Source organism: Dreissena polymorpha, chromosome 4 (assembly GCF_020536995.1).
Source record: "Dreissena polymorpha isolate Duluth1 chromosome 4, UMN_Dpol_1.0, whole genome shotgun sequence".
Classification (NCBI taxonomy): Eukaryota; Metazoa; Mollusca; class Bivalvia; order Myida; family Dreissenidae; genus Dreissena; species Dreissena polymorpha.
Window position 1 is genome coordinate 85,686,344 of NC_068358.1, and position 27,633 is coordinate 85,713,976.

At 33.4% G+C, this 27,633-nt stretch overlaps 1 protein-coding gene across 1 annotated transcript; it reads left to right on the forward strand.

Moving 5' to 3' along the window:
* The first annotated feature begins 12,959 nt into the window (after window positions 1-12,959).
* Window positions 12,960-16,546, forward strand: LOC127879929 (neuropeptide receptor 15-like). The gene is made up of 2 exons (XM_052427043.1): window positions 12,960-13,710; window positions 15,297-16,546. Exons 1-2 carry the CDS (start codon window positions 13,313-13,315, stop codon window positions 16,027-16,029), a joined length of 1,131 nt encoding a protein of 376 aa, XP_052283003.1. The 5' UTR covers window positions 12,960-13,312; the 3' UTR covers window positions 16,030-16,546.
* Window positions 16,547-27,633: the final 11,087 nt, after the last annotated feature.

Below are 27,633 nucleotides of genomic sequence, written 5' to 3' on the forward strand. Positions count from 1 at the left end.
AATAAACATAACAATCAAAAATAACAACGCAAATATAATGTACTTAAATTAAGGATCTCGCCCATGCACATGACACTCGATGAATGTAATATGCTGAATTTAAATCATTGATAATATCATTGCTTGACTTGTTCTCAACGAAATAATCGTACTAAGCATCAAAAAAGTTTTAATTATATATGTTGAGTTGATGAATCAATAACGGGCAAACAAAACTGTTGGCAAACGACAAGGTACACAGTCTACTTTCCTGCCTATTTGCTTATTACTGTACGAAGAATTGCAGAGGATGTACACGCGTGGAGAAATAAGTTCAGTCTCCGTTAATGTGATCATAATGATCTTTTATTCACATAGTATCATGATAAATAAATGATGCTTATTGTGTATTTCATTGATGCACCTTTACTCAGGCTCCTTATTGACGGCGATATGAATCTTTACTTCTCTTTGCAATGAACTACTCAATTGTTAATTGCATTTTGTTTTAAAATACTTTATTTGGATGCAGATCGTATTAATTAAACGAAATTCTTCTTACCATAGTATAAATATTGGCAATTATTGAATCATACACCGTATGCCTTGTTTTCATAAAAAACGTCATTTTTTAAGAGTAATATTAATCATATTTTGTGTAGAACATCATGCATAATCATGGAGAAATGTGTATACTTAATTAGTAAATACAATTATTTTAAATTACTCCTTCACCTGGGCAGACAAATATACAATCCTTAAGCAATTCTTTTAAATAATCAAGATCATAAAGGAAACAGTCGTACACGCGTGATAGGCGGCATTAAAAAAGGGCAATAAATAAATTCCGACGAATTGCACATAATAAGACTTAACGTGTCCACCAAATAAATCCTGTCTCTCCAAATCAAAGACAATGCTATTTACACTTGGTTAACAAAGGTTATGTTTCCGACATCACGAACGTGCTCTAGATATAAAGGATTTTGTCAATGATGTAAAAACATTTAAATGTTTTACTTTTGAGACTTGTTCTTTCATTGAAAAAGGCTTTATAATTACTACCTCGTCAATGATTGCGCAACGGTGAAGTTTATAACAAAAAAAACAATAATCTATAGCATAAAATTGTGATTACAAATGTTTTGCTTTCAACACATCATTTATATTTTTTATAACGCAAACATTTCATCCGATACATTTCAAGTTCGAAACAAAAGCTGACAAATTGCGAAGGTACCTCGAAATTGAAAAAAAACAATCAAAGCGCACAATTTACCCATTTGTAATAAGTTAATGGCGAGAACTATGATCACTTGTAAAACGCTAACTTGATTAAAGATATGAGCATCAAGCCTTGATTCGAGATTCAAGATATAAACATCAAATAGTATGTGCGAGTTAAGATAAGAACAAGCGTAATGCCATTTTAAAGGCTTAAGTATGTGAAGTTTATGATGAATCGACCATAGCGTAATTTGTACAGTAGGTTTTTCAGTAATCCATACATACAAACAATCGCACATCAATTGCTGCTTAAACAAAAAAAATTAGTCTTAAGGTTTAAGAACAGACACGAACACGACAAATTCCAACGTTGTTTTGCAATAGTTTCTAATTGTAAATTGCATACCATAATAGCGGTTTTCGTTAATCGATAACCGATCGTTATTGGAGTGCGGTCTGTTCTGTTATGTTTTGCTTTGTAAAAAGTTAGGATTATATTGATCGGAGTTAGTTTAACACAGCCTTATGTAAAATAGTAGGGATAATTTGATCGGGATGATGTTGGGTTTACACCGCATTTCCACTTCCTCTTTTTGCATCAGCCGAAAATTGAAAGGTTAGTAAAATAATTTCTTTAACAATTCTGACAAAAATAATTTAAGTATTACAACAATATTGTTTAATAAGTTCCGAATTTAAGCAGTATGACTTAAGGAGTGCTGTAGGTGATGTATTAAATTGGATGACATTTATTTGAGCTCGAATTTATAGACTAAAAAGCTGTTTATGTGGTTGCCATCGTCACCTCGTGTTATGTAATTGTTATGATCAGTTTTTTTTAAATAATACATCAAACAAAAAAGCAAAAAAAAAAAAAATGAATTAAAATAAAATACAATAAAATGATAATGCACAAGCAAGTTGCAATGTTAAATGGAATTTTCATTTATTTATTTATTTATTTTATTTTTGGTGTTTCTAAACGATAACGTCCAAGTTGCAATGCCGAAGGCGAAAGCAAAAAGTAAGCGTAAGGCGAGAGGGGAAATCAGTCACTGACGGATTGTCATAAGGAGCAGCGCCAGGCCCTGGGTCATGAGGCGCAGTGGCAGTTCCTGGTCCAAGTAGGCATGCTGCAGAGTCAGCCCCTGGGTCCTTTATTGGTTTGATCCCCGATGCAACAGCTCCAAAGGCGCAAGATGGCGTTGAGGCTTACCCAGGTAATGAACAGGTTTTGCCTTTCGATTTTGACACTAAGCACGTACCAGTTGCAAGTGTGCACAACGAGTTAGGTTTGAATGTATCACCTGCCATTAAACAAAAGATAATTTCAGGAATGTACATAGATATGGCTTCACTATTAGAGTCTCAACCAAGGGGAACAGGTGCATGGTTTGAACCCCTAAGTCCATCTGGGATGTTGGTTATCAAACCACTTGGTATAACTGGTACCCGTTTTGATCGAATTGATTATGAGCTATGGTTGCTATATGTGGGTCCTTCTATGCAGGGGGCAGGTGCAGAATGAGTCATGATCAGGAAATGTTATGACTTTAATTACAGCAGGTGTGCTAGGGATCCTTGTCCATATAGGCATAGTTGTCTTAGTTGTAGTGGTAATCATCCTTCTAATATGTGTAGGTCTGCTTTCAGCGGAGTGAAAGTTCAGGGAAATAGAGGATTCTTGCCAGACAGGGCCCCTGCCCCCCAGGGACCGCGGTTGGCTGGGTTTAAACCGGGGTTTGAGACCAAGACACCCTTATGCCAACATGCGAAAATATTGATTTAAATCTGGGAAAATCACCGATAAATACTGATGTGCTTATTTCATATTTGAACATTTATACAAATTTACAAGATGATGAAATACTTAAAGAGGGATTTTTGAAAGGCTTTCGTCTTGGGTTTAACGGGCCAAGATTTTCAACAAATGCATGTTATTTGAAGTCGGCACGTTTACGTTCAAATATTTTAAAGCAAAAAAATAAACAGTGAGGTGGCGGCTGGTAGATTTGCAGGTCAGTTCAAGCATTCTCCAATAATAAAAAAAAAATTCGCCTGTTGGCCTCGTTCCGAAATCTGATGGATCATGGCGGCTTATTACACATTTGTCTTCTCCAAAAGGAGGTAGTGTTAATGACGGCATAAGTGATGATCTTAGTAGTGTGAATTATACCCCCTTTGATACAGTGGCAGATAAGATTTTAAAGCTTGGTTTTAACACCGATATGGCCAAACGTGACATAAAAACAGCATTTCGGCTGTTACCTATTTGTCCAGACGATTTCGGTTTGTAAGGCATGAAGGATAATGATGGTTACATTTACATAGATACATTTTTGCCTATGGGTTGCAGAGTATCTTGCGCACTGTTTGAGAAGTTTGCTACATTCTTGCAGTGGTTAGTTACTTATTTTGCCAAAAGGTATTCCTTGGATCATTATTTAGATGACTTTATTTTTGCGGGGGCTGACAATACGGGGCATTGTAATGATCTGGTTGGTACATTCGCACAGGTGTGTAGCTTGCTGGGAGTTCCTATTGCTGAGGAGAAATCAGTTGGGCCTTGTAAGAGGTTGATATGTTTAGGATTAGAACTGGATTCTGTTAACATGATTATTCGAATCCCATTGCTTAAGGTCGAGGAGTTGCGGTTAGCTATAATGCATGTTCTTCAGAGAAGGAAGGTTACATTACGGGATTTTCAGTCGTTGGTTGGAAAATTGTCATTTTTCTGTCAGGCTATAAGGTCAGGGCGGACTTTCCTGCGTAGGTGCTATGATGTGATGGTCAGTGCAATACATCCACATCATAGATTACGTATGACAGAGGCAATTAAGCTCGATTTAGATATGTGGTTAATGTTTTTATAACAAATTAATGGTGTGACGCATATCCCTCCGGACTCATGATTAGACAGCAGCGTTATACAATTATTCTCAGATAGTGCAGGTTCCCTTGATCTCGGATGTGGATGCTTTTTCAATGGAGAATGGTCATTTTTTCCCTGGCCTAAACAATTGGGGTTCGGTTATGAAAGATATCACATTTTTAGAAATGGTCCCTATGATTCGTAGCCTGTGCCTATGGACCGGAAAGTAACAGCATAGGAAAGTTTTACTCCGCATAGATAATGAAGCTTTGGTTATGGTTATAAATAAGCAAACATCAAAGTCAAAAAGACTTATGCAGCTTGTGAGGGCATTTGTTATGTTAGTTATGCAATTTGGTATCGTAGTTAAGTCTTTGCATATTTCTACTCATGTGAATTCCATAGCCGATTCTATTTCTCGCAAGCAATGGGACAGGTTCCGGAAGTTATGTCCAGATGCACACCAGGATCCATGCCAGATACCAGCACGTTTTCACTCTTTGATATCCAATCTGAGTCTGATTGATTGATAAAGGCGGCATTTGCAGATACTACAACAAAAACTTACAACAATGGATTTTCAAAACTTCAGGAACAATTTGAAAACTTCAGGAACAAATACAATTTACAATTAATTTGGCCCCCAACTTTAGAGCATATTGTCATGTTTATTTCTTGGTTATCATGGAGGGGTTTGTCCCACTCAACAGCTTGTTTGTATGTGAAAGCGGCCAGCTTTCAATGTAAAATAAGGGGCGTTTTAGATGTGTCCAGGCATTATGTCATTGAGAAGGCTTTGGAAGGTTTTAAGAGATCTTCGGTTGGGAGGGGGTCAAGATTCCCAATAACCACGCATATCTTGAAACGGATAGTGTCAGTTTTGCCTATAGTATGTACTAATATGTATGCGAGTCACTTGTTCGCTGCGGCATATAGCCTTGCTTTTTTCGGGTGGGCGAGACTGCCTTAACATCAAAAAATTCTCCTTCAAGGGTTTTTTCACAGTCAGATGTTTTGGTTAATGAGAAAGATGGCATCATCCAACTGGCTATTAGGATTTCTAAAACAGATCAATATGGTTCAGGCACAGTTTTAAAGATAAACAAATCCACTTCAACAGAAATATGTGCGGTTAACAACATTTCGGGGTTCCTGAAAAGACGCCCACCTATTACTGGGCCATTCTTCTGTCATTTAGATGGAAATCGCTTAACGAGATACCAATTTTAAGCCATTCTTAAAAAAGCTTTGGGCTGCTTGCAGTTGGATTATGGCAAGTTTACATCGCATTCCTTTAGAATCGGGGCAGCAACTTCTGCGGCAATGGCAGGTTGTGATTTTGAAACTATCAAGAAAGCTGGTAGGTGGCGTTCAGAGGCGAATCGGGTTTATCTTAAGCCCGAATCCGTTTATACATTACCGCAATTGTCATAAACAATTTTTATTTTATTTTCAAGCTGCAGCTTGTCGTTACCTGTTTTGTTATAGTAAGAGTATCGTTGTAACTAGAACAAAGTATTTTTAGGTACAATCAAAGTATGGATCCTTGGTTCATCCATAGTCAAGCAAGCTTTTGTAGCGGCGAGACAGAGGCCGGAAGGTGTAAATCTGGGTTTAACAGTTCAGACATAATAAGGCAGGAATATGATGGGTTGTCACTGTTGGACGTTGTCAGCAAATTAAAGAAATTGAAGACAGTTTCCGAGACACCATATTTGATCATATGACACTGCGGTGGTAATGACTTGGGTCGTCTGGATAAAAAAAAAACATTCGTACTCTGATAGATGTCATTATTAACTTCACAAATGATGCTTTCAGATTCAAGTGTACGTACGCAGTTCGTGGCCTTATTCAGACGATCTTGTCGCTATGAACTCTTGTAGAAAAAGAGCAAACAATTATAAAGCAAATAAAATTCTGCACATTAATGAGGGTATCTATGTAAAGCATGATAAATTAAGGGAGGTAACTCCGGAATTATTCGCTGCAGACGGAGTACACCTATCCTCCCTTGGAAATTCTGTCTTTCTTCAGCAGATAGCGGGTTCATTGCATGCGTTCAAACAAGGGACCTCAAAATGTTTTGAGTAAATCTCTGGACATTTAAATGATTCCCGTACTCATCCGGCTAACAGTATCAGTTTAGGTTCGCTGTTACCATATATAATTAGCATTTCTATTTCTTTTGGCGCTGACCGCACCGAGTTTCCAAACTCGTTGCGCTCTATGGCGGACAGCGACCTCACAACATTACTTTTTATACTTAAGTTGATATTCTAATATTTTAAATTGGCATTGATGCCTGCTTCCAAGCGGGGAACAAGACAGCTAGTCAAAATTAAATGTTAAATATTCATTGAACAAATGTTTTTGCAATGGTATAATGTATTATGTGCTTTTTAGGTCAATTGGATGTCGAACAACAAAACTGCTTGGTGAAATATGGATATACAAAATATTAAAATTTGGCTTAGAAATAAGCACGCAAGATTTCTTGTCTTACAGGATTCACCGGTTAGTCGTTGTCCGCCAATCGGTTGTCCTCCGATCTCCCAATAGCTAGACATGTTTATAAAGCATATATACATGGATGACATCGCATTTAAGTTGCAGTGACAATCTCTATACAATTAATTTATTAAAAAATCATGGAAATTTGTCAATAGACTGTGTTCATGCCGAAGCATTTTGTTAATACAATTTAGGCATGGAATGGTTTGTCGGAAACAACGGTTGAATTCAATATCGTGTAAAACAACGTGTCTGGCGTGGTGCGTTACAATAATATAAAATAGCACAATTAACATGCTCTTTTACAAATTGCATTCACACGTGTAGTCGTCCGTTGGCATATGTTGTTCAAACTAACATCCTTCACACGAAGATGCATCCGACTAACTACACGTTTCCGGTTCTATTTTAGTTTTGTTCAGGTAAATAATATAAATTACATACAGAAAAATTCGAATCTATTCATACGTTTCATAGGCAAAGAAATATTCAAACGGCATTATTTACTTTAATACTTAAGCAAAACTGTTTATTGTAATATATCTTAGTGTCACTATTCAGATCGACAATTAAGTGCATTTGTTTTGTATCAAACATATGTTGGAGTTGAAAGTACTCCCAAATTAAACATGTGATAAATAATATATAAAATAGTTTAAAAGCAATCGCTGTGGAAACATATGAAAATCACTATAAAATTCATTAACTGTATTACACTATATTTAAGTTGTCTGAACGCCAGTTAATTCTGTAACAACTTATGTCTTAAAAATGCTTCTTTAGTATGTGTATGTAGCTAAAAAAGTAACGTTTACAAGTGACGTATTATGATTATTACAATAATGGTTATCTCACCATATAATTTTATTACCACTTCAGACTGCGTTTAAGTTTGCTGATTGTTCATGTATAAACTCTTTGAATGGTTGATTTCTGTGTTACTAAATGATTCATTGAAATGATGTATGCTTCGCTTACGTCAAACACATTAACGGAGAGATAGAATGGCGCTAATGGAATACTGCATCTGACTCATAATAAATATTTGTATTATGTTTTCCGTGTGTTTACTTAGGTCGAACAATCCCGGAGACGTTATTAAAAACTTAAGTAACCGTGTGGCAAATGTAAATCCCTCATTCAATAAACGATTGACATAATACAAATTCAATGTCACCATAACATTGTTGCATAATTATTGTTTATTAATGCTTCTATCGTTTAATTAGATGATGCGAAATAATATTATATTAGCGTTTGATGATAATAAAGGTGAGGATGCCAAATCGATGTTGGTGATAATGATTGGGATGGTGATAAAGATTATTTTGGCGAAGATAATAATGCATCTGCCTCTGTTGCTGCAAACGTCGATGATGTCGATGATGATTGCATGAAACTGTTATATAAAACATGAAAGGAACACTTACATTCAATGAATTTTAAATAAACATGTGTATATTTGCGCTTTACACTTTCATTTTGTTGAAGAAAACGATTCAGTATATGCTTGTTAGTGAAATACAGATGTGCATGGCGACAGAAAGTAAGTTTCTGTGAGAATAATAATTTCACTGTAATGAAAATTTTTAGATAAAATTAGAAACGCAAAGTTCTCATCAATACTATATATGTACATGTGGTATTCATTTATCTGGACACATGTTAATTGTTGTAGAAAATAAATAAATTTGTGTTTATCACACACAATCCACGAACAAAACAGTGTGCTACAATGACATTCACAGTAGGAGACTTTTTCTCCAATTGTATTTTGGTAAATGTTATTCGAATATTTTATATCGTCATTTAATACAAGGAACCCAGAAGTACATTATGTCACTAGTTTTACTGTAACGTAATTGTATTTAGTTATTTTTAACAAATTTATTTTAGATCGATTGCATCAAAAGCCTAAGGCTTATTTGAAACGCTATTGAGTCCGTTTCCTGGGACTAGAAAAAGTACTGTTTTTTTTAAGAGAGATCTAAAGAACGCTCCCAAGGTGGGGGTCGAACCCAAGATTTTCCGGTCGCATGGTGGACACCATATCCACAACGTCATGGCGACACTTTTGATGTGTTAAGAAAGATAGAAAGAAAGAAAGAAAGAAGAAAAGAAGAAGAAAAAAGAAAGAAGAAAGAAGAAGGAAAGAAAGAAAAGAAGAAGAAAGAAAGAAAAAAAGAAAGAAAGAAAGAAAGAAAGAATGAAAGGAAGGAAGGAAGCAAGCAAGCAAGCAAGCAAGGACGGAATGAAGGAAGGAAGGAAGGAAGGAAGGAAGGAAGGAAGGAAGGAAGGAAGGAAGGAAGGAAGGAAGGAAGGAAGGAAGGAAGGAAGGAAGGAAGGAAGGAAGGAAGGAAGGAAGGAAGGAAGGAAGGAAGGAAGGAATGTCTTACTTGCAGGGATTTCTCAAATATCCGTTTCACTTATTGTCACAGAAAAAAAATCATTAAAAAATATTTGATAAATTAAACAAATTGTAAAATTATTTTCATCATACATCACTAGCAAAATATGTCCCCCTACATTTAAAATATTAGTCATAAAAATTGGAAACCAGTACTTTCCTTTAAGCAAACGTCAGTTACAAATACTCTTTCTTTGGTTGCCTTTCCAGCAAACCTTCATTTGCGCCGTAAGCGTTTAGATAGAGACTTCTGGTTGTTATCCTGCAAAAACATTTACAAAACGGATATCTTCTTAAATATAAATACTTGAAAGTAAATGGTGTGGAATGCAAAGGCTAATCTGGGACGACACTTAACGCACATGCATTTAACCCCATTATAACGTTATTCTAAGCTTGATAACGGTAGTGATTCTTGCAGCAATGTAAACGACGCCGGCATCAACAATTGTGTCTTTCTGAAATAGCCCGAATACTAAGTAGCCCGTTGGTGAAAGTGTTGTGATTGGATATTCAGTTCGGGTTGTTTCCAACTTGTTTCAAAATTGTTGCTAAACTAATAAGGTAAAAAGTAATTCGTCCGAAATGCAAAAGTGTGGATATGACAGTGAAGCTTTATTTTCGTTTTTATTGTAAAATTCACGATGTGTTTCAAACTTGTATAAGAATACTCAATTGCAGTAATCACATAATCGAAATTTCAATATGCAATACAGTTATAAACGTTTGTTGATATCTTAACCATATAGTGGGGTCGGTCGAGTTAGAGAAAAACAAACATCTGTTTGATTCCTGATTCAAGCATCTTTCATGTATATTATAGATGCTCTATACACCAAGTGTATTGATACACGTTTGTTTGACTTGTCGACATTACATTACAGAACGGCTTATTACAGAACATTGCAATTGAAGTTCAAATTTGTAAATATATAAGAATCGAGTTATCTTTAATTTCCGTTTAATTACGGCTTTTATACTTAGACCTTTTTATGTTCATTAGCGTTTGCACGAAATAGCTTTGTGATCATAATAGTAATCTGCTAGATATTACTTGAATTGCACGCTACTGGGTAGTCATCACACGGTTTGCAATTCCGAGATATATGTTCAGTTTAAAAGAATTAAACTTAAATAAATGTTATACCAAACATAATGTGAAGTTTACACAATACTATTACAGATGTGCGATGGGCAAGTGATGAATATTAGGTCCGATTTTTATCGACAACTTTAGGAGTAGCTTTTTAGCGAGAGCTATAACTCTCTAGTAGCAGTTCAATAAATAACACAGATGACAAGCATTTGTATTAAATCTCTTTGAAACTGATTTTTGGTTGACTCATTACAAATGAATCTGAGTAACGTTTCAGTTTTGGAAAAATCACAAAGATTGGTAACTGTAGGCATGAAAATCATTACAAAGTTTAAAACAGCAAAACCTTTGCAGCTGTTGCTGCAATGATCATTTCTGGTAATACGGTAAACATGCTAATAAGATGTATGAAAGCCGTGTGTTTAATTCTCTTAAAATAGTCGGTTATAACGTAAATATCTGGATAAGCTTCCTGAGTACCCCCTGATGCTAAATATGTTATTAAGATTATGATTGTTTCGTCAGTTTGTTTACATATGGTAGGATCATTGCTGAATGAAGTACATTAACAGTTGGATTTTAATTCCAGGAAATTAAAATGGAATCTCACACAGTTTTTCACTAAGAATGTTTTCTGTTCTTGGGACATGCCGTATGACATGAAATGGTGAAGAATATCTGATAACTATTCAATCGATAGTTTTAATATAATCGAGTATAAAAGATTAAGAAACTAGAGCAAATAATCCCATTTTTTTGTTTAAAAAATATTTTATTAAATAAGAAAAATGTCAAACTAAATGCTTATGCTATATAGAAATACCTGACACTGAGTTGCGTACACCTTTTGAGCAAATATATTCTTTCACGTCAATAAACTTGAGCTTCATTATAAAAAATTCATATCGTCTATACATTGCAAAGGATATTGCTAATGTTCATGATTGTGCTATTGTTTTCGTTGCTGTTATCGTTTGATTTGTTGTTTGTATTATTGTTGATGGTGTTATTCGTGATATTCATTTCTATACCTTATACATTTTCTTAAGAATCTCTTTTGATAATTTCTTTTTCATAATTATTATTTTAAAACATACTTTAATACGTCTTACAGTAATTTCAATATATATTTAAAGTATGTCGGTGAGCCAACTTTAACTTATATTTCTTTTTTATAACACGTTTCCAGCTTATGTCAAACTGAATGGAGAATAAAAGAAATGTGATTTTTAAGTTGGTATATAAATATCAAGCTATTTATGCTTATTTTATTACACGTCGCATGGATACATCAATTTTTAGAATAAAAATGTTTATTTATTTGTTTGTTTGTAAAGTAGGAAAAATATCAGCGCGCATTTATATTTTACCATAAAACATGATATAAAACTGTAATCTCTGTACTTAAAAGCCTATAATAAAACCTTGTAAAGGAAATTTAATTTATAAAATGGATCGATTAGGTAGGGTCATTTAAACCTTTTTGGTGTTTCTGCATTCATGTAAGATATTGGTCATATGTCTATTATGTGCGTTGGGAGTGCTGCCCGGTATTACATTTTCATAGAATATGACGTTTGCGGAACAACCATTGGGAATGGTGTAAATATTGTGTGAATGCGTAATGGAGAAATGAGTTTGGATTACCAAAGCCACAATATTTGTTGACTAGTATCTGAGTCGTGTTTTAATATATGTGCATTCTTCTTAAGGAACAGGACGACACACTGCACAATTGTTCACAATATTTATGCGAAGTAAACTAGATAAATTTAAAATTTAATATTAGCGTATTTTGTGTAAGACATTCTTATCAAGTTCGCATTGTGCATCGTGTAAAAAAGATGTTGTATAGTAATGCATAAGTATTAAATTACACGGGCCTGAACGCAATATCAAATTGCATCATTTTCAGCGGAAACACTGTAAACAAAATACTAGTATGCCTCAGATAAAACGTAAAAATGGACCAAGGATATGCATTTAAACTAGTATTGAGATGTAAAATGTTTATACGATGAACAGTTTTCCGACAATTTCAATTATATATGTTGACTGTATGCTGTTGCAGGCGAAAAGTCTTTTGTTTTAAAGGGGCCTTTTCACAGATTTTGGCATATTTTAAAGTTTGTCATTGATGCGTTCTATTGATAAATGTAAACATTTGCTATTAAAAGCTCTAGTCCAGAATAAAATTTAAAAACGAAAAAAAGTAACCCTTAACAGGGCTCGAACCACTGACCTATGGCGTCCTGGCGTAAAATTTCACCCACTTTGACCCCTCGACCATCCTTTCACATACCATGCTAGACGTATTTTATACTATATATAAGTAATCCTCGTATTTTCACAAAATATAACGACAACATCAGAATTCTCCAAACTATTCAATCGTTTTGCGTTGCAACGCTTTATAATTTCCAGGTTTTTTAATCATCAAAAGATGCATATAATGGCTATATTAGAGCATGGTAAATGTTCGGTACTACTGTCATAACTAAATCGAAAATTTGCGAATCTGAAATAACTTTTTTTAATTTGGCAAATTTACTAAAAAGTGAAAAGGCCCCTTTAATATAGCCAGTTGAACCTAGCTGTGAATTTCTTAAACTTGGAAAATATTTAATGCATCATTTAATTAATGTCAAAGAGAACAGCATTACGCGCATTTGATAATATCGTAGATACCTCGACATAAACTTCTGAATTGCAAATTGCAGAACTCGTTTAATACTTTGTACTCGGAATCGCAACGTCGAGTTTTATGGCAAGACTATTGGTTTTCATTCTCGAACAAAAATTGGTTGGTTAACCTAGGCGCGAATGTCTCATAAATTCAACTAATACTGGCTGATGAAGAACTATACAGTTTTGGAACTGGTGATTCGGTGTAAGGATGTTAATAATAATAATTTTGACAATAAATAAAAAATATGTCTAACGAGATTTAATTGAACTGTGTCCATTTACAATACGTCATTGAACATTATGCGAAGTAAGACGTATTATTACACATGAAACGAACGGTGTTAGTATTAGTTATGAATTGCTAACGCGAAACTGACATACAACAATTGAAAATACTATTATAATAATGGTTTAATATAATGATTATGGAAAAGGCCATAGAGCAATAAAATAAGAGCTCAAGAGAAGTATTGTGTAAACCACATGTTAATTTAACATGCATAGTGTGATGGTTTAAAACAATTATTTCATGGAAAATACAACACAAACGATGGATAATTATACAATATTTGTTGACGAAAACATTACAAATAGCACAGTCGATGCAGAAACCACCTCACACGAGACTATCATAGCGTGTACGTTAATATTCATCTTAGTGGGGACAGTCGGCATAGGCGGGAACATGCTGGTCATGTTATCAGTGATGTGTAACCGCAAAATGCGGAGCTCGATGACCAACCTTCTGATCATGAACCTTGCATTCGCTGACCTATTAATCATGGTATTTGGGATACCGGAAATCGTGGTGTTCATGCGGAACACTGGCTGGTCCCTGGGGCTATTCACGTGCAAGATCAACCGCTACGTCCTCGTGGCGGCACTTTATGGCTCCATACTGACGCTGGTTTCTTTGTCTGTTGAAAGGTGGGTGTTTTATGCGTGTATCATGAAGTAAGATTCGTATCACACGTTTTTCTGTTTTAAACATTGAGCTCATTACACAAAGCATTGAAAGCATCGAACAATTCTAATACTTTTATTTTAAATAATGACTGTGGTAGGTAACAGTCAATCTTACTATATGTTGTGGCGTAACTGGAAACCACTTGTAATTATGATTTGTGTGGCGTTAGATAACTTTTCATACATACATTTTGTATATCAAACATATTGATGCAAAATCCTTCAAACAATCCAAACTTTATCTTTACAAAAAAAAACATTGATTTCAAAGAATAAGCACTTTGCGTGAATTTCTGTATTTGAATAATGTTCAACTATGTACCTCATACTATATTGAATATCATCTTCATTTAATATATGTATATACAACACATTCTAAAACATATGTTTGTTCACATTTTCCATATTTTACATTTTATATATTTTTATGACAACGGTTCCGGATATAACACCACTTCAAAAAAGGAGAAATTAACGGTCTCTATAAATGTCAATAAAATGAATTAAATTAAGGGATCCGATCACATTATTTTCTTAGTTCAACATCGAATCTAAAAGCATGACACACGTAAAACAATGATATACACCAGCTGCATCTAGCGGATATACGCGTATCACCGGGAAACATCTTAACACACTTGGTTCTTCATGTCACATTTACGCATTCGGGTAATGTTTTTGTTTCTTTTCGAAACTTCTATTCATAAGTCGACCAATTATTCCGCAGTAAATAGCTGACCAGACACCGATTATGTCTACTATTCTGACAAAGATGAATATAATTTTGTGTTCATCGTGTATAACCAACAATTTTAAGAAACTCGAATGTGTTATGTTAACTTAATATTTTGAAAATAAACGTATTTGAACCGATCAAAATTACAGAGCTCTAGTTCTTTGAACCAGCAAAATAGTATTTATTAAGTCATAGTTTTATTATCTTTTATTTGAACACGCATGGAAAAAAGATTCACTTATGATAACACAATAAACGAAAAGCACCTAAAATTATTTGGCTCAGCCTTACACTGTGTTTGTTGTTGTACATTTTATAGTTTTTTGTACATTCGAATGATTTTAGTGGGTATTTAAAGTATAATTATCGTTTTTGTTTTATGATGTTTCTACACTAGTTTCAAAGAATACTTTATTGCACTAGATCTGGGATTGAGACGGAAGACACGTTGTAAACAACAATTATAGGATTTGCTTGCATCCATCAATTCAATTTTTAAAGACTAATAAAATTGAAGTACTTCATTAAATCTATCGGATTTTCAAAAAAAATATAGAATAAGAAGATTCAAAACATATAATTATCTTGCACAGATGCTTGCGTTAATTCGTTTAAAATATGAATTCGTTAAAATACTGTCGGATACGGCAAAAGAATCATTCAAGACTAGGCTAAAACGTTTCAATTGATATTAATTTAAATTTGTATCGATAAAGTAAAAATATATACATTTTTGGTGTAGTGTGTAGCAGTAGACAAACTAATAAATGTAAAAGAATCCATAACATGTATGTAATTTGATTATTTTCAGATATATCGCAATCATCCATCCAATCAAAGCTCATATTTTCTGCAACAAGCGGAGGCTGGTCGCTGTGCTGGGTAGCATCTGGCCCGTTGCGACGGCAGCCGCCTTGCCTACGGCCCTCTTCAATACGATAAACAACAGCGGACCTAGCAACCAAATACTTTTCTGCATGCTACGCTTTCCAGTCCACCACGACACTGTATTTCTCGTTTTAAAGTACACTGAATCGATTGTTTTCTACTTCACACCTCTGTGTTTGCAAATAATCTTGTACGCGTGCATATCGAAGCACTTGTTCATCGGAACCGACCGATTGTATCATCGCGTTCAAGTTCGAGACCTCAATGGCTTATCAGTTGAGCGCTTGTCCGAAGCTCTACGCGCTAGACGCGGTGTGGTAAAGATGCTTGTTCTGAGCGTGTTCGTGTATTTTCTGAGTTATTCTCCTCACCAAGTGTTACTAGTATGGAATACCGTCTCTCCGAAAACCTTTCACGAAAACTGGTCCTATCTGGTTTTCACTATGATTATCGCGTATATAAATTCGGCAGTCAATCCTATCCTTTACAGTATCTTCAGTCAAAACTTCAGGAACTGCTATAAACAGTTCGTTTTGTGCTTACTTGGAGACCGGAAACCAGTCCGGAAGTTGCGCAATCAGCCACCTTCACAACTGACACACGGATCGCCTCGGCTTTGGAGGATAATGAGTACAACAGCGTCGACGAATGTTTAATCAAAGCCAAACTAATTGAAGCCATTTTGTGAAATATCTCGATGTCGTAAATTTTGCGTTTTATCTTAGAAACACATCCATTGTAAAAGCCATGTTATTTAATTTTATGAGGCAGAGATTGTCGGAAAATGCCAATGTTGCAAATAATATGGTCACTCATATCGACATTGCATCTGATACGGTGACTGACCATTTTTTATTGAATATTAACGGTGCATACACGATTGTTCATGGTATCTACATGGTATTGTGCACATCGCGGCTCGCTTTTCGAAATTTTATTAACGTGTTCAATTATTTAAAACTATTTGTTTGCTGCTGGTCTAAATACAAAAAGTACAATTTTGCAATTTTTTTCGAACATTTTCATCTTCTCTTTTATATCTTATTCATGTTAACATACAGTTTTTTTAATTCTATATTTGTTTTTTTAGTGCGCCTGTCACAAAAAAATAATCTAAATAGCTAAAACAAATAAATAGCATTTGTCTTTGAAAATAAACAGGTTTTACCGTGACTGTTGTTGTTACTTGTAAGATAGATTGCATTTAAAATAACATCTTAATGGCGTTTTTGACAGACATCGCAAAGTTTTGCCCAAACATTAACGTCTCGAATAAATGTAAGCATGAAACATTTTGTTTCATATTCACACAGTTATTTATTGTTTAAACAGTTTTCACACCAATAAAGCATTTCAACATTGACACTACAACATCCACTCCATTGTGGTCACTGAGACTGGAACGTTTTACAATACAGCAATAAGAAACTGTCATAAAAGAAGAATGCAAGCTCAACAATAAATTTTAATGAAGACATTTTTTCATGAAATAATTAATTCATATTATCCATTCGATTAGCTATTTAAACAAATACAAATTTTCATTTTTAGATATGCATTATCACATAAATTAGACTCGCGTCATATGAATTATAATAAATTCATTATAATAAACGGCTCGTTTGCATGTTCCCTTTAAATAAAATAATTAAAACGAGTATTTCTTCTGAGATCGTTTTCGAAACGCGTTCAGAACAGTATGTTCTAATTACCGGCACAAGTACCAATTGCATAGTAACGACTTCGATTGGTTAAAAATTTTCCTACTCGTTTAATTTTGGGAATCGTATATGTCTGCATGAATATGCATTTGTTATATCGAAGCTACTGGAACTTTCCCGCAGTACTCTATTGAACTTTCTAATATAATACAATTTAAAGAGGTTATATACGAGTTTTGTATCAACATTTCATTTCCGCAATCTCAAACCAATACGCGAAAACGAACGAAAAAAAGGTTACACACAATCAACTTACTATCCTTTGATGGTACATTGAATCGAATGATGTTTGTTTCAATTTTATTCATAACGACAAGATAATGCCGATACCGACACAATTTGTAGAATGTGTTACATAATAAAACTTCTGCACATATCAGTTGTGCTTTGTGGGAACTACCAAACAGTATAAATGTTTTTCGTACATGGATGCATTTTCGACTGAACAGCAGAAAGCACTTCATGACGTTTGTGATTTGTAGTCCCTAGACTCGCGATAATCAATACACCCATATTTCTTACCATATTATCAATAAATAATCATGGGGAAATTGATTCCATGTGTTGAATAGATATTGCCACCTTTGAACCATATAATTGAAAGCATACTTACGGTTTTTCAATTTTAAAAAAGATTCATGAGGAAAACAAAGGCCATTATTACCTAACGCTCTTTTCAAGAGACCGACCAATACCGAAGTTTTTAAGGTCATCAAAACTGACCTAAGCCTGCAGCCAGCCTTCAGATGATTTAAGAAAAGCTTTAATATATCATTCCATCACTCAAGTAAGGCCAAACATTTTTTTAAACATAATCTAAGTTAAGCAAAGATTTCAGCATTGCTTTAGAGTGTACTTAATACAATAAAGTATACTATCTATCAATATTAACAATATTATGTAAAGCAATAGAATGCATTTAATGGAATTTTAATAATAAAGCATTTTATTACCATTCTTAAAATGGGACATGACTTCAAAAAACACACATGCAAAAGTATACGACAATGCGCGCTTACTGGGTTCCGTCATCTGTTTGCATGCATTACAATAGTGCCCTTTAATTTTTAACATACCTTAATAATTGGATATGTAATATTATTAGTTTCGTTCAATTATTATTGATGGGATATGTACATTTGCAGACGAAATTCCCAATTGAAGAGAGCGTTATACTTGTTTTCAGTGTTAAAGTGTATCAGATGTTAAATTATATATGACATTCAGATGCCTATCAGATTGACAGTACACAGAGGAGCCGTTTGGTTCAAGTTATTTACAACTTGTAATAAGATCACATCGTTTGTTCTTTGGTTTTGTAAACATAAGGCCACATCATAAACATGTTATTTTTGTGAACAAATGATCTCCGCTTAACAAAAATAATAAGGTTACAATGTGACGGAGAGTAAGTTGGTTCCTTTTTACTATTCCGTATTCCTTAATAAAATACGGAATAAGGAACAGTTCCCCATTTCTTATTCAAACTGATCATATTTGATATAGGGTTTTCGAGAAAAATAATTCATACAATTTTTAAATAATTTCAAAATAACACGAATACATTGAATTGATGTATAACGTTACATATTTATGCTTCTTCTTCGCGCTGGCATAGGCTTCCGTGTTTAAAGCGAACCGGCATTTTCAACTTTGAATACCAACTTCACATCAAGAAAACCACAACCATATACATAATGCTACATTTATGTAATATATATATGTACAATCTAGTTCATTGCATCTTGTTTGTTTGTATATATAAACCAGTATAATTTTCGCGGCCGAATAGGGAACTGGTATTTTCTTAGGTATAAATGGCATTGATGAACTGTAAACCACAAATAAATGAACATCATAATATATAAATGGATTATCATAAAGTAAAACTAAAAATATTTTAATAGCCAACCTGCAATACAATGATATGTATTTATACGTGGTACAAGTTGGTTTATTTAAACGTATCTTTTAAGGTAGAAAATGCTAGTTTCTTGTTAGGCTTCAATAAGGAATATGCAACTGGTTCCCTTTTCCTTATTAAGCCGCGAAAAGGGAAATGGGATTTAAATTTAAAAAATCATATTTTAAAATATATTAGATTTCATGTTATGTCACATAAACGCGAAATACGTGTAAAAACTTTTGATTTGGTTGATGTGAATGTAGTATTCGAAGTAGAACTAACCGATTCGGTGTGTACAATAAATCACATGCAAACGCGAAAAGGAAACATGAATATGTATCGTAATACAATAATTAAATGTACTCTTGTTATTTTGTTTTGATTAACTTAAGAATGTATGTATTATTTTTGTTAATACCGTATGTCAAAAATGTTAAGCGTGAAAAAGGAATAGTGAACAGTTCATTATTTCTTACTCGAATAAGGAATAAGAACTAGGAAACATTAACCAACGTACTCTCCATTACTAAATGACAACATTTTATCCGGAATATATAATGGAACATTTTTTTGTGTGTAAGGCTTCGTTCCTGCTATCACCATTGGTCCTGCTATTAAATACGTGACCTTAATCGTTACCTGATCGTGATGGTCCTTTCCAACCTAATTTGGTATTATCCAATCATGAATTCAACCTTGTCAATCGTTAGTGTTAATCGTGGAAGACTTTTGAATGGTTCACACATTTCTACTATTTACGCGATCAACACATCAATTTTTTTTAATTAGGATCATCATATCAAATCGTATAAATTCAATGATATACATGTAGTTTCAAAACTCGATATTATTTGATATTCGTTTCACGAATCATTGTGTTCGCTGTCGAAATAATTCAAGGGTAAAATTCACGTTCTGGTTCAATCTGTAGCAAAAAGTTATTACTGCAGGTAAATACTACGTTATATATGATATTGCCAAATTATTTAAATATTTTCCTGCACATATAATTCGATTGTGTAACATATGTAACGTTTAAGGTATATGACGTCATTACAAATGTAAACGTAATAAACAGTGGAAAAAGCAACTTGGACATGTTGGCTATTAAGTGAATTACACATGCCCGGCTACCGCTCTCAGGCATTGCAAAGATATTTTATGGAAATGGCTCTTCGTTTATCTGATAAAAAATGACTTAGCATTCACAGAGTAACATGACAAATGACTGGTAAAAATTAGATGTTCACTTTAGCTGTCTGCTGATTGTTCAGTTGTTCAATTATGAAACTTGCATTCGCCATGTAGGAATACCAACCAAATCATTACATTCCTACATTTGTATTCATATTAATAAGCGACATTTCGAGCGTTTATGTCTTTTGCATTTTTTAAGGTCCTTCCGTGATTGATGCTTTCTTATTTGAAGACCCGCAGTATGTTTTAGCAATCATGCCTTTTTGACTGATTAACTAACCTCACGAGAGTAAGGACTATTTTTTTTACATCTGTTCAATATCCAGCTATTTTTCTACTCAAAGACATTCAAGTTAAACTTCATCTTGTGATTTGGGGGAGACGAAGGCAAAACGGAGCAAGCACCACATGTCCGGTATGAAGACTACTACCCAGACTCACGTGCACCGGCAGCGGGTATTGAAATCTGGTCTCCTATGGAAGAAGCACGTTTACAAACCACTGCGCCGACCAGACAGCTGCGTGAACTAAATGACTAAATACCTTATAAGTATGTCTACATTTTGACGAGGAAAACATGTCATTCATCGCAACAGACCCTCCTTGTTTTGCACATTAAGACGCAGTGATAGTGACAAACAGGACCATGAATGTATTGGCCAGATCGTTTCGGAAAATACAACAATTAATATTATATGTCCAAACTGAGATCAATAAACCATTGGATTAAGTATCAAAAACATTTTTTAAACCGCGAAATTTTTTATACAAACAAGTGTTTCAGGGACAAATATCATATCCTGTGTCAATAAAGCGAACAATTAAACACCAGAAACTCTGTCTGCAGCCGTACTTGTATGTGTTAAAATTGGTTTGGTGCTCACTCTTGTACTAAATATTACTACTTTCAAGAAGTTGATTCATTCGCCCATTACTTAACTCATTTAATAAGTACCACCTTATGCTTTTGAAATCATGGAGATCATGAAATATTTATATAAAAAAATCTCTTTTATGACTGAACAGATGATTAATTGTCTTCCAGAGACATTTTTGTTTTCTTATGTTGAAAAGGCTTGCATGCGAAAGTCAACGAGATTGCCTAATTCAATTTGTATATAAAATTGTCATGAATGGTTTAAATGCATTTAATTCCATTATTCATAAAATGATATAAATCATTATACAATGACAACCAATGGTGCATAATGCTATTCAACCAATTAAGTATTCATTAGAAAGTATTAATGTTTGCATCATAAATGACTTACGCATTAAGAAATTATTGAAGCACAGTGCATGTACACGTTGAACATTTACACTAGGTCTCAAGCGGCACTACACATAATTTAAAGCTCATGCATAATGTTTTGTTACTTTTTTTAAATAACATTATTAACAAAAACATATTCATATATAATTTTTGTATACAAAATTTAGTTTCAACTAGTTTTATTTTTTCGTTGGGGATTACCAAAAAATATGCATGTAACAAGATACATTAATGTTTACAGGCATTTTAAGTTTGAATACATAGTGGAAAGGAACTTAATGTTTCCCCTACAGCCAAGTGTTACTAGTTTAATCAGGTTAACACTTTAAGTATAATGAAGTTGTATGCAATTTTAAGTTGAAGCATAGTATAGAGTAATAAAAAGATATTTTCCAGTATGTATACCTAAGAAAAGTACGTATTTTTTCCGTGCATTGGAATTTAATATTTACACTTTAACGTCTAGAATATAACTCAGAATATAGGACGATGTGAGACATATAACACTCTTGTAAGACTTAGATAGTTAAAAGGTACCCAAGAGGTGATATTTCTTGATAATTGTATATGTAAATCAATGCTTAGTTATCGAAATACGACTGGACACATAGAAAATGAAGGATATATTAACAGTAAGTTCTTGTTTGCCTCATCCAATTAGATTGGTGTTTTGTTTTACATTTTCAAAAACAGCTTGACAAAACGTTTTATGTTTATTCGCGGAGTTTTAGCTATGTAATGATACTTATGTTTCTTAAATTGCGTCAACATAAATGGAAAAATGCATCTGATATTTGTATTTATTTCTATTTGCAATGCCCTAGACAGTTTTCCTCTTTGAAGTCATTAAGTAATTCAATTGTTATTAATTTGACTTAATGTTGGCCTCTATTGCATTTTCTTTCAATTTGAATTGCAATCCTATTTGTTAAATGTTCATACGTTTTGTGATTCATCCTTTTTTCAATGTGAGGTTTCTCTTTTAAAAAGTTTAATGTTCTAATGTGCTCTTACATTAACCATGCCAAGGCTGTGACTCCAGATTTATTATGTGTTGTATAGCTGATCCTGTTTGGTAACGTGTGCATGATAAACATTCTCATTTACCTGAATATGAGTCGTGTTCTGAGAAAAGTGGGCTTGATGCATGTGCGTAAAGTGTCGTCCCAGATAAGCCTGTGTAGTCCGCACAGGCAAATCAGGAGCGACACTTTCCGCTTTTATGACATTGTCCGTTATAATGAAGTATCTTCAGCCAATTAATGCGGAAAGTGTCGTCCCTGATTAGCCTGTGCGGAATGCACAGGCTAATCTGGGATGACACTTTACGCACATGCATTATGCCCAGTTTTCTCATAACTCGACACATATTGATTGGTTATGTAAGTTTCATGTCCACGTTTCATTATGTCGCATTTAGTGAGAATATTAATATTGACTGCTACTTTGATGATACAGTTTTGTATTTTTTTAAAGTCCATTTCTTGTTACGACAGATAAATGTAGTTTTGCGGACACGCAAGAGTAAAGATTAAACAATAAAACATACTGATATGATTTTCTGTATTTAATTTAAAACAAATACTTTTATGTACGAATGTACTAATTTCAGTCCTAAATTACGTCCGTCATTTTGGGAATTAATTTTTGTCACGATACTGTACTTCATGCTATATTTATCGCATTCAATTCTTAATATCGGATTAAATAACTACTTTGAGTGTAACTATATCGAAAATGTTACGTATATAAAGCTCTACATCATCAACCGAACACTAACTTGAATGTATTCAAGTAACGTAATGGTAATTGATTAAAGAATGCATAAGTTTACGTATTGAAATTGAGGGTGATTACTCAAAATATTCCTCTAACTTTCGGCTACAGCTGTCACAAACTTTCGGGAATTTTTTTATGAATATTAGATGTTGTTGAAGGTTATATTTTATGCTAATTAACGTCACAAAAAATAAGAACAACGTTAGCGAGCTTTACGTTTTTATAAATTTAATAGAACAACATGCGACTGAATTCATTTATAAACATAATTGCTCTCACGAAATGATGTGTTTTGCCTAACCATCTTCTCTCCTTAAAATCGTCGAGGTTATGTGATTTAACTCCATAACAGTGTTGTATTTTCTGAAAACCTCCATATGCTAAAGACGTTTTTGGGTACCGCTAGACCACGCAGGACTCTCTGACGATCCGGAATCTATTTTTTGGAAATTGAAAAGAAATCTCACATTTGCACTTAGACTGATTTATGTTATTGTGATTTGATATGTGTCGGGCAAAGGAGAATGAAAACTATTCCGGCGATGGTAGCATGATAAATAAGTAGTGTACATTGATGAATACGTGCAAGAAAACAAATTACAATTTCGTAAATGCAATCTTAAGTAGAAAAAATATGTGTCGTTACGATTTTGGATTTCATTGTATACATATCAATTATATAATGTTCATGATGGTTTGCAAAGCCACTGCACAATTCTTATACTATTAAAAATATGTCAGTATAATGGAAATGGCATGTGATGGTAAATTAAGAATATTCTTTAAAATAAACATGTGATTAGAATAAAAATCAATTTCAAAAGATATAACAAACGATATTTCAAACAATTTATTTTCCACGACCCGATATGAACAATACTGGTGGCTATGTCGTGCGTAAGTCACTCGTGCTTTTCTTGATCGGCTTTTCCCAAGTTTACAAAAATTAAACATGCTGATAACTTGATATAATTTTCCACCAATATGTAATCCTTAAGCCATTATAAAATAAACGTTTCAAAGGAACGGAACATCTTTATTACATAGTGTCCCTAATATGGATGTCTTATCACTGACTGGCTTGTACTTCAATATTTTAATGGATATTGTTTACGGAAGGCACAATGTATGGAAATAAATATGGATCTATTTATACAATTGAACCTTTCTTTTCAAAACTGACACGAAGAAATGTACGCTCTTAAGTCGATGTAAACATTTGTCATACATACCACGAACCTCTGACATGAAGTTCAACACATGTTTTACATCGTCAAACAATTTAAAATGCGCACTTTACAGACTCTTTCGTTCATAATGTATTCACTACCGGAAGCCAAACCAAAGCGGCCGCGATTGAAATATTAAGATACAATTCATTCTACTGTAAACAGTTTAGCATGCTGTATAATGTACCTCAAAATATATTTAGTTATTAATAACCCTATGTGTATATTATGTTTAAATACGTTTGTTAAAATACATGTCTACACCATTCTGCGATACTTTAAATATGCCTCAGTCGGTCTTAAACATACAATTTATAATAAAAATGTTGATCGGTATGTTTAAATTACAATTCATTTTAATGCTACTTAGTTAATATTTCCAAATCACTATTGATTAATTTCAAAAACAATCCTATTATTAAATATGGAATAACTAAAGTCACATATCTAATTAGGTGATATTACTTAAACTCTCTTAATGACAATACCGATGCTATTAGCCGATTTCGTTTCACCCTCAATGTTATTATTACACGTGCATTGCGTTTGTTTTAACGATCTTTCCGAGGTTCACCAAGTGAACGATACGTAATATTGAAAACAACTTTTAAACTATAACTGAAACAACATATGCAATTTGTTACCAGAATTGCAAAGATAACATAACAATTTCGTCTACTCTGAGATGTGACCTTCAAATGAAAGTTAACTAAAGACAAAGCAACATTATTTTGTTATGCCTCAAACAAAAAATAAACAACTTCCTTGATATGAAATAAGCGTGTGACATGATCACCAAACTCAAAGCATTTCGAAGCAATATTATGTTAGATCAGCCTTTACACCTCACAGAAATACTTCTGTCGCCAGAAGAAACATCACAGAGCACCATAAGCGTTTTTTCTCTTGTCTAAATTACGCATAAAGTAAGATTGATGTCTCTTTCCTGCACTTCAAAGCTCATATTAACTAACTATTTTCCACTTAATAGCTGACCACAGACCGTTTATGCCACAATTTATGGCTATAAATTTATTTAATTATTTTTTCAGCGTTTCTTTAGACCACGAAAAGACGCGTGCATTCTGCGTGGTGAACAGTAAATTGATAAGAAGGAGATATGCTTCAGAAACGATTTAAGTACAGATCTCTTGGACTATGAACAATACAAAGAAAAACATTCAATTTGGCATATCCTTATGATACTTTTCTTTAAAGAAAAGCACATCAGTTCGAGGCACTAAAGTAGTATCACTGCGAGTTAATTTGTATTTGTCTTTGGCTAATACGTGTTTACGTTATTTTAACTTTAATAATATACTAAAAGTAATTTGCGTTTAACTGTATATTCATTCATTTATGCATAGCAAGTATCCATCGGAATTATTTTTATGATGACTGTTATATTTCAACATTTAATGCAATTTTTGTAAACATGAGATGAAAGGCATGTTGCAAACAAGAATGAAAAGGTTGTCCTGAAAAAAGCATAACTTATTTCTTTTGATATCTGACAGATAGATAGATTTATTTCAGTATATAAAATACATATGGCATGGTACACAACATAATTAAAAATTACTGCATTACACAAAATACAAATATCACATATCAGCTAAAAGACAGGAGCATAAAAGCAATTAGAAAGCTTTCATTTGGTAAAAAAATACATAAATATTGCTTCTTGTTATATCATTTAGAAAAAAAAATAAAATTGTTGCAACACATATTAAATAATATCATAGTGTACCAGGTCAAGTACTCATATACCCAGGATAGCACAAAAAAGGAAATGTGAATTTCCTTATTTCCATTGTGGTCCTGGATGAATGATGACATGACCTAGCAAGGCACAACTACTATGTTCTTATGGGTGGTACAATTAGCAAATTAACATATGAATAACAATACACATCATTTGAATAACAATACACATCATTTGAATAATAATAGTCATCACAGAGAGATATCAGGCTTTATCAAGAAACTATAAGCTATTTAAAATATGTTTTTTTACTGCAACCTTAAATGTCTGTAAAAACTTGTCAATTAACAGATTGTACTTTTAATACAGACATACTAGAACATGACATATATTAAATTCTAAATGCCTATGTTCTTTTTTTTCTTTTTAAGTAACGGAAATGTGTTTTATTACCGATATTTCTGAAATTTATCATTTTGACACATTAATACTGTCATATTTTCATAACATATTAAAGCAGACCACGTAGATCGAAAATTCATTCTAAGGTCACACAAACATCCGTCGGCCTCCTATTGGAATGTAAGCACATACAGGGTGCATGGCAGGGTATTGATTGTCTATACGGCAGGGTCGATGGTGATTTATACTGTTACCAAAAATAATCAAAACATAGTCAGAGCCAATGGTTTCAGTCTATTTGTCGTATCAAACTTGTTACGGATGAAGTTTGTTACTTGCAAATAAGCGACTAAATAAAAAAAGTGACGAGCACTTTTTATAAATTGTGTAAAAGGACCTTTCCAACGTATTATTTATGTTGCTCGATTTAACCTTTATTTCACAGTCTCCTGCCCACGTACTTTGTGCCATGCAATAAATGTGTGGCTTAGACAAATATTGGTATCATGTGTACTCGTTATAAATCACTTTCTTACTTAAATCATACAATTATGAATACTGATTTAATAAAGCAGAATTATGCATATACGTTTTTTACGTGATTTGAAATATATTGTAATGTGTGCGTTGATACCCAGAAATCATAAAACAGATCAGAGGAAACTATAAGCTTATTTTTAAAATAACATTCCGACCTGAACACAACTTAATATATCCCATAATCAATATTTAAATAAATACATTTAATGTTTAATGTTGAGGGCCTTGGATTCCAACCAGCTTTTTAAATAATATTTCGTGGGCAGAAGATAATCCATTTTAACATTGTTGCTTTTCATACTGGCCTATAAATTATTATAAAATGCAAAGAAGTCAATTAAAAAGGATGACACCAGAGGTAAATAAAACTTAATTAGATTTGATATGCATTTCATCTGCGGATATTCAGTATATGTATGTAAATATAATTTTTATTTGTTCACCCAATTGTTTAAACATCTCGTTTTAAATGTTTTGGATGCAGTCAACTGTCGCAATGGTAGCAGGT

What these genes read in the sequence shown, in the direction of transcription:
- LOC127879929 (XM_052427043.1), top strand. Translation starts at nt 13,313, where the DNA reads ATGGAAAATACAACACAAACGATGGATAATTATACAATATTTGTTGAC. An exon ending in GTTTCTTTGTCTGTTGAAAG is followed by an intron (nt 13,711 to 15,296) that starts GTGGGTGTTTTA and finishes GATTATTTTCAG; the next exon opens with ATATATCGCAATCATCCATC.